The 18,456-nt window shown below is 39.1% G+C and overlaps 1 protein-coding gene across 1 annotated transcript in view; it reads left to right on the top strand.

Moving 5' to 3' along the window:
- The first annotated feature begins 13 nt into the window (after nt 1-13).
- The window catches only part of PPP6C (protein phosphatase 6 catalytic subunit), a 34,847-nt gene continuing 16,404 nt past the window's right edge, over nt 14-18,456 (top strand). Inside the window, exons 1-2 of the mRNA XM_004375661.2 lie at nt 14-312; nt 16,827-16,922. Coding sequence (XP_004375718.1) covers nt 238-312; nt 16,827-16,922 — 171 coding nt within the window. The 5' untranslated portion in view covers nt 14-237. The remainder of the gene's footprint in view (nt 313-16,826; nt 16,923-18,456) is intronic.

The raw sequence follows: 18,456 nt of genomic DNA, 5'->3' as shown, positions 1-18,456 counted from the left end.
CGCTCGACTGGGCGCGGGGACTCCAGGAGCCTGCAGCCTGGGTTTAGCCAGAGAGGGCGTGAGCCTTGCGGAGGCAGCGAGGGGAATCGAGTCAAGCTTTAACGTTGCTGCGCAGACGCCTCTCTCACGGCCGGACGTGACGTAGAAGAGTTCCGGCTTCGGCCTCTGCCGCTGCCGTCGCTGTTACAGCCGTCGCCGCCGCCGCAGCCGTATCCTTTGCGGCTTGTTATTTCTAAAATGGCGCCCCTAGACCTGGACAAGTATGTAGAGATAGCGCGACTGTGCAAGTACCTTCCGGAGAACGACCTGAAGGTGAGCCCGGCCATGGCAGGAGCCCAGCTTGCGGGGCTTGTCCCTTCCGGCAGTGGGTCTCTCACCGGCCCGCCCTTTCTCCGCGGTACCACTGCCGGGTGTCCTGTCCCGTCGCGGCGGATGGCCCAGTGCGGTACGAAGCTGCTCGGTCGGACCTGGCGTCACGCGCAAAGCCCCGGACCCCGGCTCCCTTGAATGCCGTCCTGGTTCTCTCAGCGGGAGTCCCGAGGGAAGTCGCGGCCCCTGCCCCAGAGTCACCCCTTCTGGCACTAGGGCTGCCCCAGAACTCCGAGCCCTAACAGCTTTGATTAGAAGACTTCTCCCCCCCGACTTCCACCCCCGGGTCTCCCGGAGTCCGAACCGAGCCCCTGCGGGCAGTGTTCTCGGATAGGGTCATCTCGATTAGAGGTGACAGGAGTGCGGGGTGGCTGGCGTTTGACAGGAGATAACGCCGGCGTCTCGGAACGCAGCCCCGGTGTGTTCAGGTTTCTGAAGAATGGGAAGGCAGTTGTCCAGAGCGGTTTGGTAGTGATATGAGAGAACGTGCAGTTGTCCCCCTTTCCAGTTGCTGTTTAGGAATGTTGGTTTTGTTGTACTAATTCAAATGTGAATTATGTTTATGAGTATGTTATTGAGCTAATTTAAGGGTTATCTTTACTTGAGGTAGTAGGACCTCAATAAATACAAATACTTTTCTGTTCTTTAAGTCGTTCTCCCACAATCTCTTCTTAACTCAAGATTTCATTTTCTTTGTTTTCTAAAGTAGGTGAGTTGTTCCTTGTGACTGCCCAGTCCTAATAAGAGTAAAGGAATGAATGTCAAAGTAAAGGAATATAAATCTTTGTTATACTGCTTTTTTGAAGAGTGTGTCTATGTGCTTGCTAAAACCAATGCTTAGGTGTTTAGAAGTTATTTACCTGCTAGTGTCAATACCTGTTTTATTTGTTCAGTAAACTTTTCATCTCATATGTGGTTAGTGGATAGATTGTTGATCGTTTGAATTCTTTTTATTCTTTAAGCTATGGGTTTAAAGCAATTTACCTTTGTCTTTGAATTCTTTATCATAACGAAGAGGTTATTGCCTTTTTCTTCTGTTACCTCCCTTGGTACAGGAAATTGATATTTAACATAACATCAATAAAAAGTATGCAAAATGTTGAAGGTCACTTGCGCTGTTGGAAATGTAACTGAATTGTACTTACCAAAACCAAACCCATTGCCGTCTGAGTTGATTACTGACTCCTACAACCCTAGAGGACAGAACAGAACTGCCCCATAGGGTTTCAGGGAGCGGCTGGTGGATTCGAACTGCCGACCTTTTGGTTAGCAGTCAAGCTCTTAACCACTGTGCCACCAGGGGATGTTAATTATATATGCCGCATGATAGTTATTCTTGTGCATTTTTTCCCTTTTTTAATAGGACCATTTAATTTAAATGAGAACAAAGCAAGTATTAGTAGTAATGTAGCTTTCATGCTCATCAGAGTTCTTCAGATATTAGTTTTGTGGCTTCTTTCTGCTGTATGCTTTTTCAGGAAACAAGAATATAACCAACATTGAGACCGAATTTATGGGAAACTCACCATACCTCTTTTGATAGCATTGTTAATCCCATAGGTGAAGTTGATTATTGCATATCAGTGAACTGATGTGAAATTTTGTTTTCTATTTATTAATCATATCTGAAGCTGTTTTAAACTTTGTGTCTACAAGACATGTTATCTTTTATTAGGAAAATGTGTCTTAATATTGACTTGAAATTGGACACCAAAATGATTTGAAAGATAATCAGTTGGATTTTCTTTAGGCCTCTTAGTTTGATAAACATTAAATTTCCTTCTCACTTAAGGAAATAGTAAGTCATTTCATTTTCTTTTAAAACAATTCAACGTTAACGAGTTTGGTTTTTTTGGTTCGGTACTTAGCTTGTATCTGTTTATTAATAAACTTTTTTTTTTGTTTTAAATCTTCTTTTCAACTACTGAGGAAAAAGAATCTTAATTTTTCTCTATAAATAGAGACTTTGCTTCTTTGTCTCAGAAATGTTTCCATCAGATTAATTTACTTGTGCTGCTCATCTCTGGTGTATTTAAGGAAATTTTATTTTATTTTTGTTTCTTGGCATGAAGTGTAAACTAAAATTAGTCAGACCAAGAAAGTAATCCCGGAGCACCTTTTCTTAGGTTTCAAAGCCAAAATAAAAGATTCTGTTAGAGGAGGGAAAGAAGTTATGAGGGCCACTTAATTATCTTAATGGAAAAGATTTGTTCTGATAGAAAAGAAAATGACAGAAATTTGCCTGTGTTAATTTTAAATTGACTAGAAGTTGGAGGTAATAGATCAAATAGTAAATGCATAGGATGTTCTAGATCTAATCAAGATTTCCCTTTAGCTGAATTGGAAGTTGTCATATCACTAGAACTGGATCAAATCTACTTGTTTTGAAGGAATATGGATGAAATATGTGAAAGTGAGTGGACCAGGAATATGGATGAAATATGTGAAAGTGAGTGGACCAAAGTGTAACCTTCTTTACAAAGAGCTCACTTGATTATCTTCCACAAGAAAGATTTCGGAAAGGACCTTAGAAGGTACAGATCCCATATTTGGCCAAGTGGGAGAATGAATAATAAAAGGCAGGTTTACTGAATACTTAAACTTTAGTGGTTTTTTGGGGAAAGGATTCTGTAACTTGGAAATTGTCCAATCTCTTGGACAGTTCTTAAAGGTGTTGTAAGTTAGGCGCTCGACCGCTAACCAGAAGGTTGACAGTTGAAACCCACCTAGTGGCTCCGCAGGAGAAAGACCTGGTGATCTGCTCGCGTAAAGATTATAGTCTAGAAAATCCTGTGGGGAAGTTCTGCTCTGTCACATGGGGTCTCTATGAGTCAAAATTGACTTGGTGGCTCCTAACAACAAGAAGTAAAGAAATTACAAAGCAAGTTAGAACTTGGTGTTCAGTTTTTTACTTAGGAGCTGAAGGCAGTTATTGTAGAAGGGATTGAGAGAATACTAGTGTCTGTCTTAAAAATTAGCAATGCAATACAAGGAATTGTATAATTCTGTAGTAACTACTTTTATGGATTAATACTTAATGTAATCTTTTTAGAACCCACTTTCATATTCAGTCTGAACTATCTCTGAGTTTTTCATATAAGACTACCTGCTCTGCAAAGTTGTACTTCTGTCTGAAATCCCTCCATGAAACTTCAAAGAATTTTCCGTTGCTGTTTTCTGAGATTTGGTGAATGGCCTTTGCACCTCCTCATCTAGGCTCTATCTGATTTTATAGACTCTCACTATATACGGTAGTCTTTATCCTTCCAGACTTGAAGCTTGCTTTGTCTCTTACTGCTTATCTTGTTCATCATTCTACCTAGTACTGGATGGAATCTCCCTAACTGTTTTGAAGGAATATGGATGAAATGTGTGAAAGTGAGTGGACCAAAGTGTAACCTTCCTTACAAAGAGCTTATGTGCTTCTCATGAGTATTATATTTACCTGAGTTGTTTGGTTTTGCATTGTATCTTTCTTCAGGTACTGCAAGGAAACCTGAAAACAGTACAGCAGTTCGGCACATACTATGGCTTTGTGTAGTTCTAGAAGAGTGTTTTCTGTGTTTTCAAGACCATTTCTGATAATGTCTGGTATTTTGTTATATCCTTTTGGCCACAGAAACACATTCTCCTGTGTTTTCTGAAAATAGTCTATAATAGTACTGCCAGTAGAAATATAATACTCACAAAATGTGAGCTACAGATTTTCTGGTAGCCATATTATAAAAAAGTAAAAAGAAGCAGGTGAAATTCATTTTAATAATATTTTATTTAACCCAGTATGTTTAAAATATCCTTTCAACATGCAATAAATATAAAGTTATTAATGTAATATTTTGAGCTTGTTTTTGTACTAAGTCCACAAAATTTGGTGTGTGCAGCACATCCAGGTTTGGATTAGCCACATTTCAGGTGCTCAGTAGCCACATGTGGCTGGTAGCTACTGAGTGCAGGTCTCTAATGACTCCTCAGCCCCTTTTCTAGAATTTCAGAGCCAAAAGAGTATCAGAGTTCATCTAGTTCTGTACCCTTCCCACTTTAATGAAAGGGAAACTGAACTTCACAGTTGATGATCTGCCTGAGGATGTCCAGCTGTCAATGACAGTCAGAACTGGGTTGGAAAGCTTCCCTGTGCAGGACTTTTTCTGATATAGTTAATAGCCTTTTTAGCATGGCTAATAGTAAGCCTTTTTTTATCATGTACTCTATAGACAACATCATGTTTCTTTTTACATTCCTATCTAAGCACTTTAGTGTCCTCTTCTGACAACATGCCTTGGATTTTCCTGATTCTGTGCTTTCACTCAGTCTGTTTCTGTCACCTATTATATAGTACACAACACAAATATTAACTCATTTACTACTCATAACAACCCTATGAGGTGGGTACTATTATTTGCCCCATTTTACAGACAGGTAACTGAAGTACAGAGAGATTAAGTAACTTTCCAAAGTCATACAGCTGGTAAGTAAGTGGAAGAGTTTGTATTCAAACCTAGGTAGTCTGACTCTGGCATCCACGTTCATGTCCACCTCCTATGCTTCCTCTGTAGAATACCCTGTGTGCTCCCTAGTACCTCCCTTGTGAGCTCAGCTCAGATACCACTTCCATTCAGGGCTCCTGGATGTTAGTAAAGCTTAGAATTTCCATAGCTATTTACAGTTTTCAGAGCACCTTCATGCCCATTCTTTCATTTATGCAATCCTTGTGATAGGCAGAACAGATATCAGAGCCTGGACTTGGTGAGGTTTGAGTGACCCAGCAGAGTATATATTTGAATTTTATTAACTGATTTTAAATTCCCATTATTTCTTTTCCGCACTAACATTGCTTTGCCCCATAACACTTTATTGCTCCATTTTACCACTTAGAGTGTTTTGTCAGCAAATATGCCTGTCTCCACTATTAGATTGTAAGCTTTTTGAGGGCCAGGATCATGTTTATTTTTGTATTCTCCACAATCTTAGAACCTACCTTGTAGTAGTAGACAATAAAGGTTTGTTGAATTGAATCGTATACTTCTTTACCGCAAACATTTCTTTGAATGGCTTCTTGTGTTAAGTCCTGTTCCCTGTGGGTGCCAGAGATAGAGTCAGATACTTCTCCCTGTTTTTGAGGGGCTATCAGTATAATAAGGGAGATGGAGAGGTAAACAAATAATCATTATATAGTGTAGTGGGTGCTATAATAGACGACTGTCCAAGGTGTTGGGGAAAATTGAAGAAGCATTTAACTCAGGAGTTGAAGATGGTTTCACAATGAGAGGATGAGCAAGTTTGTTCAGGTACACAAAAGGGGAAGAAAAGAACATACAAACAATAAATACCACATGCAATGCTATAGCTTAATCTGAAAGAAAATGACTGGTTTATGGAACTTGAAGTACTTTATTGTGACTGGTGGTAGTGCTGGGAAGACAGGCAGAAGCCACATCATGGAAGACTAAGCCAATAAACTTGGATTTTTATCTTTTAGGTGGTACATGGGTAAACACTTTGAAATGTTTTTGTATTTTAGGGAAAAACAAATCACATTGTAACTTTGTAATATTGTTTAAAATGCAGCTAACTAAAAAAAAAAGTAGATTCAAAGAAAACTAGACTGCTATGTGGTAGAAATATGACAAAACCATGAGGATGGTATTTGAATGGAGTTTAGTGGCTTAGTTTCCTTGGGCTGCCATAACAAAATACCATAAAGTGGGTGACTTTAAAGAATAGAAATTTATTTTCTCACAGTTCTGGAGGCTAAAAGTCCAAATTCAGGGTGTCAGCATGGCTATGCACTTGATATGTGGGCTCTAGGGGAAGATCCTTGTCTCCTTCAGTTTCTGGTAGCCCTGAGCGTTTCTTGGCTTGTAGATGGATCCTCACATGCTGTTTCCCCTGTGTGTGACTCTTTCCATGTCTGATCGCCCCTTTTGTAAAACATTACCCAGAAGGAATTAGGAATAGGACCCAGCCTACTCTGGTATGACTTACTGCTATCTTCAAAGAAAGACTCCATTTCCCCAAACAAGTTCACATTCACAGGTACAGGGGTTAGGACTTCAGTATATGTTTTGGAGCGGTACACAATTCAATCCATAACATTTGAAAACACTGCCATAGACAGAGGAGTCCTCTTGAGTGATTTTTTTCTCGTGAAAATATTGTTTTATTGTGATAAAATATATGCAACATAAAATTTACCATTTTAACCATTTTCAAGTGTATAATCCAGTGGCTTTAATAACACTTACCAGTATTGTGCAACCATCACCACTATTTGTTTCCAAAACATTTTCATCACCCCATCTTGAGAGATTTTAAGGAGTGTGGTGATAATTGGTTTCAGATATATTATTCTGTGGACCGTGGATTGAAATTGGACAAAAATGTCATAGAAGCAATAGGCCAAGTGACACATTATGAGGGCCTGAAGTAAGGCAGTTACAAGTGATTCTCGTGTAAGAAAGGATACGAAGGAGGTATATCTGTTGACTGATTAGGTTGTGAAGGAGAGAGAAGCGTTCAGTATGTTCTCTTAGTCTCTGGCATGGATTACTTAGTAAGTACTATGACTAGATTAAGGAATACAAGGGAATTTAGGTTGGGCCTCACTGAGTTTGAGATGCCTCCAAGTGGAAGACACTGAAGTAGAGATATCCAGGAGACTGTTGGATACACAGGTCAGTTAGGTAGAGCATATTGGAGCCAAATGTGCTCCAGACGCCATTTTAATAGTATTAAACTCAGGTGAGAGGTCTAGACCAGTGGTTCTCAGTTGGGGCAGTTTTGCCCCCTGGTGGGACATTCGGTTATGTCTGGAGACATTTTGGATCCCTGGTGGCATAGTGGCTAAGAGCTCGGCTGCTGACCAAAAGGTCGGCAGTTCAACTCCACCAGCTGCTCCTTGGAAACTCTATGGGGCAGTTCTACTCTGATGTATAGGGTCGCTGTGAGTTGGAATTGGCTCAACTGCTGCAGGCATCTAGTTGGTGGAGAGGCCAGGGATGCTGCTAAACATCTTACAATGCATAGGATAGCAGCCCCTCACAACCAAGAATTATCAGTTCATGCCATGGTTGAGAAACTCTGATACAGACTGAAGACACAGATAATCTTACCTTCTGGATTGTAAAGATGTGAATGGCATCCTCATGTCAGATTCCCACTCCTCATTCCCAGTGTTTTGCATTATAGTAGAGGCTCTATACACTGTAAAATATAATTTTAAATAGATTTTTATTTCTTAAGCTAAGGGAATTTTGTAAATACCAGTGTATAGAAGTAAAGAAGGAACTAGTATGTTTTAGATAGCCAGATCAGCTAAACAAAGGATTATGAAAGTTTAGAATTCAGGAGATTTGAAGGGCAGGAGGGAAGAGGGAGACAGGACGTGGTGAATAGAATGGAACTGTGAACAAATGTCTTGAAAAAGGAGAGAAGTAGGGGCTCCTAAGAATGTGGGCCTTGAGAGTGCTCCTAATTCAAGGGTTAGGAATTAACTGGGCATGGTGAGGAGTGCAGTTTGACCTAAATTTGGGGTAAGATTGAGAATCTTGCCTTAGTGACTATTTGGAGCAGTAAGAGAAGCCATAATGCTTTCTTACAAATCAAGCAGCAAAACAAAGTTGGGAAGAGGTTGAGAGGACAGGGGCATGTGTCTTGCCCATGGCAAGGCTGGGCTCTGTGAGGCCACTGGTGTGTGTAGTTGGCTCACCTACATGGAGTTTATACTGAGATTTCATAGGCTTGATATGAATTTATAAGCTGCTGCTGAACTGAGTAGATGAGGGGCAAGGACTTTTGTTTAGAGACATACCTCTCTAAATCCTCTGTTGGGATTTGCAGAAGTAGCAGTCATAGCAGGAGGCAGTTGGTATTTTACTCTACTTACCGTGCCTGGGTTCGAGTAGAAGGATGCTACCTAAGTAGTTTATGTGTGTTCTCCAGATACTTACCAGGCTTTGAGAGTGACAGGGTTTCACTGTGATGTTCTTCACCTTGTGGTCCAGTGTCACTTTCAGATCATCCCCAGGGATGATGGCCCAGTCACAAAGGCTGACTTGCAGTTCTAGGAGGCTGTGGGTGCAGATTTTGGCATGTTCACATATGGGAATCATGGAGTCCCTCAGGAATCTGTGCTGCAATTAGTTTCAGAATGTTAATTAATTGATAACTCACTTTGTTCCAGAAAGTGTATAGGGTGGTTTACCAAGATGTATTAGTTTGGCAAGATAAGTTACGTTTAGAATAAGTAAGAAAAATGAGATAAAGAGAAAGTAAAGGTAGGAAACCAGATGGAGCCAGCAGTAAAAGTAAGAATAGCATATAAAATAAAAGCTATGATGACCAGGTTACTTCTTAGAGATTAGACCCTAAGCTTTCCAGGAGCCTGTAGAAAGATGGATACAGATCAGTTTAAAAATTCAGAGTCTGTAAGATGATAAAAACAAACTAGCTTCTCAGGGAAATCTCGTTTATCCCTGTTAGAGGGAGCAAAGTGACATTCCTCCTCTGTGTCCTCATTGAAGGATATTGTTTAATCACAGTATCCTCTGCACCTTGTTTATAGTCTACACAGTGACAAGCTCTACAGAGGACTCTATCTTATAATGTCCCTCACTACAGATTGATGGCATGACATTAAGGTGTAATTTGGGAAAAAGCAATTGGAGAGAGAGGGCAGTATAATTAATGCAGATGAAGGCAGACCCCTCTAGAGGACCAAACCTGTTACCATCTAGTCAGTTCCGGCTCATAGTGACCTTATAGGATAGGGTAGAACTGCCCCCTGGAATTTCCAAGGAGCAGCTGGTGGATTTGAACTGTGGACCTGAGTTTTTAGCCACTGTGCTACCAGGACCCCTTCTAGAGGACAGTCAGCTTAATTCAGGGTAGACTTTACAGTAGGTTTATTCTTTGGGTAATATTTAGATAATCGATCATTATAAAGAGGTGTACGCAGTAGAACCCCCAAGTTTACAGGAAACACACATAGTTTCCTGAGAGTGGGCAAGTTGAGAGAGTAACAGGGTGGAAAATAGAGGACTTTTCTTTCTCAGAGATGCAGTATGGGAAGAAGAATGGAAGATGAACTTCTTCTGTGGCTTGTGTCAGAGAATGTGTTGGGGGGAAATATACAAATTATATTCATGGTGTGATGGGTGCAGACCCTCACTAATGGAAGTTAAGTCTCTTCTTAAAAGATATAAAGTCTGAAAGGTAGTGCGGATGGGACAAATGACTAACAACATGCAGGCCTTACATGGAATCGACTTGGAGGAAACAAAACAGAAAACTGCCCACTCTTGTGCACAAATTACAGCAAAGAACTTGTGCAAATTCCACAGTGGAATTCTTTGATGAGGTTTGACGTGTATACCTGAAGAAATATTGCAGATTTTAACTGAGCAAGGCATTATACCTAAAGAAGGTGGGTATGGTCCTGAGAGAGCCACTTTAAAGCATCACTGTATTGTTTTAATTTTCGTAATTGTGTAGTACCAGAAGGGAGTTCTGGGTTGCGCAGTTGGTTAAGCACTTGACTACTAACTGAAAGGTTGGTAGTTCAAGCCGGCCTAGAGGTGCCTCAGAAGAAAGGCCTGGCGATCTGCTTGTGAAAGGTCACAGCCTTGAAAGCCCTATGGAGTGCAGTTCTCCTCTGCAACACATAGGGTTGCCATGAGTCAAAATCGACTCAATGGCAACCGATTTTGTTTTTGTTTTTTTTGTATTAGAAAAGAAAAATGTTTTCAAAAATATATATTGCTGCTGTATGATGCTAACCTAAAAAGAACAGTACTCTTTATTCTGGAAAGATGAGGAGAATGGAGGTGAGACTGTGATGAAAAATTATAATGTAATATAGGCCAAATATAGAATTTTTCACTGGTTCCTGGCATATTTGTTCTTTGGAACTACCCTTAAACTAGATGGAAGTAAGTTAGGGTTATGACGATAGCAGGTTGTAAACGTTGGAGATAATTGCTTCAAAAATAATAAAAAATTATATATCCTGATCTAATGGATTCTTAATGGAAATAGGATGCTGTACAAAGCTGATCTTTTTTTTTTTCTTGAGAAATTTTTATATCATAACAGAATTTACCATTTGAACTGTTTTTGAGTATTCAATTCAGTGACGTTAAGTACATTCACAATGTTGTATATGTATCATTACTATCTATTTCCATATCTTTTTTTATCATACTAAACAGAAACTATACTCATTGAACAGTAACTCCTGTTTACCCCCTTCCCACAGCTTCTCTAGCCTATTTTCTTTCTATATGAATTGCCTATTCTAGATACCTTATGTAAGTGGAATCATACAATATTTGTCTTTTTGTTACTGGCTTATTTCACTTAGCATAATGTCTTCAAGGTTCACCCATGTCGTAGCATATATCAGAACGTCATTCCTTTTTATGGATGAATAATATTCCATTGTATAGATATGTGTTTTGTTTATATATTTATCAGTTTCATGGACACTTAGGTTGTTTCTACCTTTTGACTATTTTGAATGCTGCTATGAACATTGATGTACAAGTATCTGTTTGAGTCCTTGCTTTCATTTCTTTTGGGTATATACTTAGGAGTGGAATTGCCGAATTGTAATTTATGTTTAACTTTTTGAGAAACCAACAAACTGTTTTCCACAGTGGCTGCATGATTTTACATTTGCAGTGCATGAGGGTTCCAATTTCTCCGTGTCCTTTCAACACTTGCTTTTTTTTTTTTTTTTAAATAATAACCATCCCCCCCTCCAAAAAAAATAATCATCCCAGTAGGTGTGAAGTGGTATCTCATTATGGTGTTTGTTTTTTTTTTAATTAAATTAAATTTTTTTTTATTGTACTTCAGGTGAAGGTTCACAGAACAAATAGTTTCTTATAAAACAGTAGTACACATATTGTTTTATGATGTTGGTTAACAACCCCATGACATGTCAACCCTCTCCCTTCTCGAACTTTTTTTTTTTTTTTTTGGTGAAAATATACATAGCCAAAGATACAGCATTTCAAAAATTTCTGCATGCACAGTTTAGCGACATCTACTACGCTCTTCCAGTTGTGCTGCTATTCTCACTTTGGATGAAGGTTTACAGATCAAAATAGTTTCTCATTAAACAGTTAGTACACATGTTGCGCTATGACAATGGTTAACAACCTCACAACACATCAACACTGTCCTTACTCAACCTTGGGTTCCCTATCATCAACTTGCCTATCCCCTTCTGCCTTCTAGCCCTTGTCCCTGGACTGGTGTGCCTCATTAGTCCCATTTTGTTTTACGGGGCTGTCCAATTCCCGGCTGAACGGTGAACCTTGGAAGTGACCTCACCACTGAGCTAAAAGGGTGTCTGGGGGCCGTACTCTCGGGGTTTCTCCAGTCTCCTTTAGGCCAGTAAATCTGGTCTGTTTTTTGTGAGTTAGAATTTTGTTCTACATCCTTCTCCGGTTCTGTCCAGAACCCTCTGTTGTGATCCCAGTCAGAGCAGTCGGTGGTGGTAGCCAGGGCACCATCTAGCTGTATTGGACTCAGTCTGGTGGAGGGCTTGGTAGCTGTGGTCCATTAGTCCTTCAGACTAATCTTTTCCTTGTATCCTGTTCTCTTCATTCTCCCTTGCTCCCAAAGGGATGAGACCAGTGGAGTATCTTAGATGGCTGCTCACAGGCTTTTGAGATCCCAGATGCTACTCACCAAGGTAGAATGTAGAACATTGTCTTTATAAACTGTGTTATGCCAGTTGAGCTAAATGTTCCCTGAAACCATGGCCCCCCAGCCCTCCACCCAGCAATTCAATCCCTCAGGGAGTTTGGATGTGTCTATGGAGCTTCCATGACCTTTCCTTGTATCATTATGGTTTTGATTTGCATTTTCCTAATGACTAATGATGTTGATCGTATTTTCCCATGCTTATTGATCATATGTGTATCTTTTTTTTGGGAAATACCATTCAAGTCCTTTGCCTGTTTTTGAATTGGGTTGTTTGTTTTTTTCTTGTTGATTTATAGAAGTTCTTTATTTTGGATATTAATCTCATTAGATACACGATTTGCAAATATTTTCCCCCATTTTGTGGATTGTCTCTTCACTTTTTGATGGTATCCTTTGAAGCACAAACGTTTCAATTTTCATGGTATCCTATTATTTTTTTCTTTGTCGATTGTGCTTTTGGTGTTATATCTAAGAAACCATTGCCTAATCCAAGATCACAGAGGTACTCCTTTGTTTTCTTCTAAGAGTTTTATAGTTTTAGTGCTTACATTTAGGTGTATGATGCATTTTGAGTTAAATTTTTGTAGTATATGGAGTGAGATAGGGAGGGGTCCAACTGCATTTTTCCCAGCACCATTTGTTGAAAAGACTATTCTTTCCCTATTGAATTGTCATGACACCTTTGTGGAAAATCAGTTGGCCACAGTGTAAGTTCTTAGTTATCTAGTGCTGCTATAACAGAAATACTACAAGTGGGATGGCTTTAACAAACAAATTCATTTTCTCACAGTTTAAACCAAACCCATTGGCACTGAGTTGATTACGACCCATAGCGACCCTATAGGACAGAGGAGTACTGCACTGTAGGGTTTTCTAGGCTGTAAATCTTTATGGAAGCAGACTGCTACGTTCTTCTCCCGCAGAGCCGCTGTGGGTTCGAATCGCCGATCTTTTGGTTAGCAGCTGAGCACTTTAACCACTGTGCCATCAGGGCTCTTGTTCTCACAGTTTAGGCTAGAAATCAGAATTCAGGGCACTGGCTCTAGGGGAAGGTTTTCTCTCTCTGTCAGCTGGGGGTGGGGAGGCAGGTCCTTGTCTCTTCAGCTTCTGTTTCCTGCTTCCTTGGAGACCTCCATGTGGCTTGGTATCTATCTGTCCCCCATCTCTACTTGCCTAATCGGCTTCTTTTATAAGAGATTAACTCAATACACACCCTACACCGATCCTGCCTTGTTAACATAACGAAGACAACCCATTCCCAAATGGGATTATAACCAGAGGCATAGAGATTACAACACATATTTTTTGGGGGACACAGTTCAGTCCGTAACAGTGAGGGTTTATTTCTGGACTCTGAATTCTGTTCCATTGAAATGTTTGTCTACTCTTATGCCAGTACCACACTGTCTTGATTAGTGTAGCTTTGTAGTAAGTTTTAAAATTGGAAAGTGTGAGTTCTCCAGCTTGGTCTCTTTTTTCAAGATTGTTTTGACTATTCTGGTTTTTTGCATTTTTGTATAATTTTTAAGATCAACTTGTCAATTTCTGCAAAATTTCCTGGGATTTTAATGGGGATTGCATTGAATGTGTGGATCTGTAGGTTTCATACATATACACGCATACTTTTTTTTTTGTGGTGAAATACATATAAAATAAAACATTTGCCATTTCAGCCTTTTTTAACATGTAGAATAAGAAGCTCTGGTGGCGCAAATGGTTAAGTGCTCTGCTGTTAACCGAAAGGTTGGCGGTTCAAACCCACCCAGCAGCGCCAAGGGAGAATGACCTGGCGATCTGCTTCTATAAAGATTGTTATTGTTGTGTGCCATTAAATCAATTCCGATTCAGCCAAGAAAACCCTATGAGGCAGTTCTGCTCTGTCACATGGGGTCTCTATGAGTCAAAATCAACTTGATGGTACCTAACAACAACAATGTGTAGGTAATATGTTTTTAATAATTATTTTTGTATGGGTAATACAATCGTAAGTTTCCAAACTTACAAAGTATAAAAGACTGTAAGTGTTAAATCTCTCTTTCATTCCTGTGCCCAGACAGCCAGTTCTCAATCTTCATGTTGGTAGCCAGTGTTATGTCTTATGGATCTTTCCATAAACAACAGTTTAGGCATGTACAAGTAAATGTAAGCAGTATTTGTATGTATGTGTGTGCATGTATATGTGTTTTTTCTTTTACACAAGTGGTAGCATATCCTATACATGATTCTAGATCTTACATTTATTAAAAAATTTTAATGCAGTACTATGGAAAAGTATGAAGAATAACTTAACAACACATCTATAATTCCTTCAATAATATAATTTTTTCATGCTTTTTTAACAAAAAAGAAATAAACAGAGATGAATTTGGAGTCCCATTTGTTTGACATCTCTAGCAACTACTATGACGAATTTGATGTGTATCCATCCTTCTAAGCCATCTGGTCTCTGATTGAAGGTTCCCCCCTAGTTCCCTGTGCATAGCAGGGATATATACTTCATCCTCCAGAGTGCTGTTATGAGAATCATTTGCTTTCTATGAAATCTTTTGATTTGAGTGCTTTGAGAGGGCAAATATTTTTTTTTCAATTTTTTTTCTTTTTACTTTTTGTTTATTTATTTATTTATTTTTTATTGTACTTCAGGTGAAGGCTTACAGAACAAATAGTTTCTCATGAAACAGTAGTACACATATTGTTTTATGACATTGGTTAACAACCCCACATGTCAACCCTCTAACTTCTCAAACTTTTTTTTTTTGGTGAAAATACACATAGCCAAAGATATACCATTTCCAAAATTTCTACATGCACAGTTCAGTGACATTGACTACGCTCTTCCAATTGTGCTGTTATTCTTGCTTAAGATGAAGGCTTACAGAACAAAATAGTTTCTCGTTTAACAGTTACGACGAATGTTGCCCTATGACAATGGTTAACAATCTCACAACACATCAACAATATCCTTACCCAACCTTGGGTTCCCTATCACCAGTTTCCTTGTCCCCTTCTGCCTTCTGGCCCTTGTCACTGGACTACTGTACCTCATTAGTCTCATTTGGTTTTACGGGGCTGTCCACTCCCAGCCTGAACGGTGAACCTCGGAGATAACTTCACCACTGAGCTAAAAGGGTGTCTGGGGGCCACACTCTCGAGGTTTCTCCAGTCTCCTTTAGGCCAGTAAATCTGGTCTTTTTTTTGTGAGTTAGAATTATGTTCTACATCCTTCTCCAGCTCTGTCCAGAACCCTCTGTTGTGATCCTGGTCAGAGCAGTCAGGTGGTAGCCGGGCACCATCTAGCTGTACTGGACTCAGTCCGGTGGAGGCCTTGGTAGCTGTGGACAATTAGTCCTTCAGACTGATCTTTTCCTTGTATCCTGTTCTCTTCATTCGAGAGGGCAAATATTTTTGAAATGCAAACATTTAGAGTTCTTTTTTAAAAGTAGCATGACTCCTCAACTTTAGATTCAGATTTTATAATTATTTATTTACTGAAATGAACCTTTTCATTTTGAGGTAAGCATAGATTCACTTGCAGTTGTAAGAAATATTCAGAGAGATCTCATTTACCCTTTACTCAGTTTCCCTAATAGTAATACCTTGCATTCATATACATTATTCTACATCTTGCATTCTTTCAGTTAAGGCTGTTTTGTAGTTTCAAAACAGCATTTATTAAAAAATTTTAATGCAGTAACTACAGAAAAGTATGAAGAATAACTTAACAACACATCTGTAATTCTTTTACGAATATACTTTTTTACCATATGGCCCAGCAATTGCACTCTTGGGTATTTATCCCAGATAAATGAAAACTATACAGAACTATACTATAAGATCACAACCAGCATACTGATATTGATACAATCCAAAATCTTGTTCAGATTTCCCCAGTTTTACTTATACTCATTTGTGTACGTATATTTAGTTCTATGCTATTACCGCAAGGATTCCTCATACTACATTTTTATAACCACACCCACCTCCCTTCTGCTACCCCTGCCTGTGGAGCCCTGGCAAACTCTAATCTGTTCTCCATTTCTATAATTTTGTCATTTCAAGAATGTTATATAAATGGAATCATACAGTATGTAACTTTTTGGGGTTGACTTTTTTCACTCCTTATAATTCCCTTGAGATTCATCCAGGTTGTTGTGTGTCAATAGTTTGTTTCTTTTTATTGCTGAATAATATTGCATGGTACAGATGTACCACAGATTGTTTAAGTGTTGATTCGTTGAAGGACATCTGACTTCTTTCCAGTTTTGGCTATTACGCGTAAAGCCGTTATGAACATTCATGTGCAGATTTTTATGTGAATGTAAATTTTCATTTATCTGGAAGTACCCAAGAGTGCAATTGTTGGGCCATATGGTAAGTGCACAGTTTACAATTTACTTTTAAAATTAACAGATAAAAACCTTTTCCTGCTATAATTATTCATTCTTACATTTCTTATGGTGAAAAACATCATTTCCCAGTCCTTGTAAAGCTATCTTTCTCCTGCCTAAGTGGAGGGAATCTGTTTTCTGTGTAGTGAGGGAGTTTGAATTTTGGAATAATTATTGTGTCATTCTTATGCATTATGAACTATAGGTGAAAGCTGACAGAAATCTAGCCCCAGAATCGTTACGGGATAATTTGTTTTTCTATCTTAGTCTTGCCAGTGATTAGTTCTTTCTTGTAATTTTTGCATTTGATCCTTATTTTAATATTGTAGTAAAAGTTTGCATTTTCTCTTCTTACAGCGGCTATGTGACTATGTTTGTGATCTCCTCTTGGAAGAGTCAAATGTTCAGCCAGTATCGACACCAGTAACAGTGTGTGGAGACATACATGGACAGGTAAAATGTCATGAGCAGATTTTTAGGTTTTGTACTGTACTTGGTCCATGTGTGTTTCGACTGTGTTGCAAAATATACAAAAAAGAGTTTCAAAGCAGGTACACTTCATTTTTAAACTCTCACTGTCAGTATTCAGCCTAGCTGGGAACCTTACGTGTGGTTGTAGAATTTTTTCCCTGGGAAATGAAAGCTGAAGAGAGCACTCATAGCTTGTTACATGCATACAATGTAGTTGGGGCTATAAGACATATAAAAAAATTAGTGAACAATATAGCATTTACGGATGTCAGCAGGACTTGCTATCATCTGTGATATTTCTCTGTCATAAATATGCATGCCTAAAGGGTAGAAATTTGTGTAAATTGGCTGTGAATGAGGGCTGCTTCATGAGTAAAGTACTATTTTTGGCTGCTTAGAGGAGTGTTTTCCTTTTGGTTTTTCAAGCTGTTTTCTTGATGGATGAAGCTACAATAAATCTGACATCTACATGTTATCAGCTTCTAAATAGAGGCCCCATTATGTCTTCTTTGATCTGTTATAGTTCTCTAAAGTAGACTTTAGCAATGGCTTTCTAAAATTTCCATGTAACTTCTCTCCAAAAAAAAAATAAACGTTTGTATTTTGCTAATATAAAGTATATTAATATAAGCAGTGCCTTAATACATTCCAGAAAACTGGAATAAAACTGGTTATAATATTAAAATTTAGGAGTTACCTGTGTGGTCAAGGACTTTTCAATATATAAATCATAGCCGTAATCAAAGGTCAGGAAGTTACAGACAACTTCAAACTACTAAAATTAATTAAAATCATAAAGTTGTACCTCTATACTATGTATATCTTTGGTCAAATGTACTACCCTTGCTAACATTTATCTGTGTTTTGAGGTTAACAAAGTTCTTTTTCACATATACCAGGTCAATAACTTTTTCAAAAGCCTTATGAGATAGGACTGTTTTGTAGAGAAGGAAACTGAGGCTGAAAGTTTGAAGAATTAGCCCTTACTCACTGTCATGGGTTGAATTATGTCCCCCCAAAAATGTGTGTATCAGTTTGGCTAGGCCATGATTCCTGGTACTGTATGATTTTCCTGTATGTTGTAAACCTGCCTCTATGATGTTAATGAGGGAGGATGGGTGGCAGTTGTGTTAGTAAGGCAGGACCTGATCTACCAGACTGGACTGTGTCCTGAGGCAGTCTCTGGAGATATAAAAGACAGAAGTGAGCAGTGAGACAGGGGGACCTCATACCAACAACAAAGCAGTGCCCGGAGCAGAGCGCGTCCTTTGGACCGGGGTCCCTGCCCCGAGAAGCTCCTAGTCCTGGGGAACAGTGATGAGAAGGCCAACAGAGAGAGAAAGACTTCCCCTGGAGCTGATGCCCTGAATTTGGACTCTTAGCCTACTTTGACTGTGAGGAAATAAGCTTCTCTTTGTTCAAACCATCCACTTGTGGTATTTCTGTTATGGCAGCACTAGGTAACTAAGACACTCACATAGCTACTAAGGGGCAGAATTGAATTTTTTTAAATTTT

Source organism: Trichechus manatus, unplaced genomic scaffold (assembly GCF_000243295.1).
Source record: "Trichechus manatus latirostris isolate Lorelei unplaced genomic scaffold, TriManLat1.0 scaffold00038, whole genome shotgun sequence".
NCBI lineage: Eukaryota > Metazoa > Chordata > Mammalia > Sirenia > Trichechidae > Trichechus > Trichechus manatus.
Note: the sequence above shows the minus strand (reverse complement) of the source record. Positions and strands in the feature narration are given on the sequence as shown.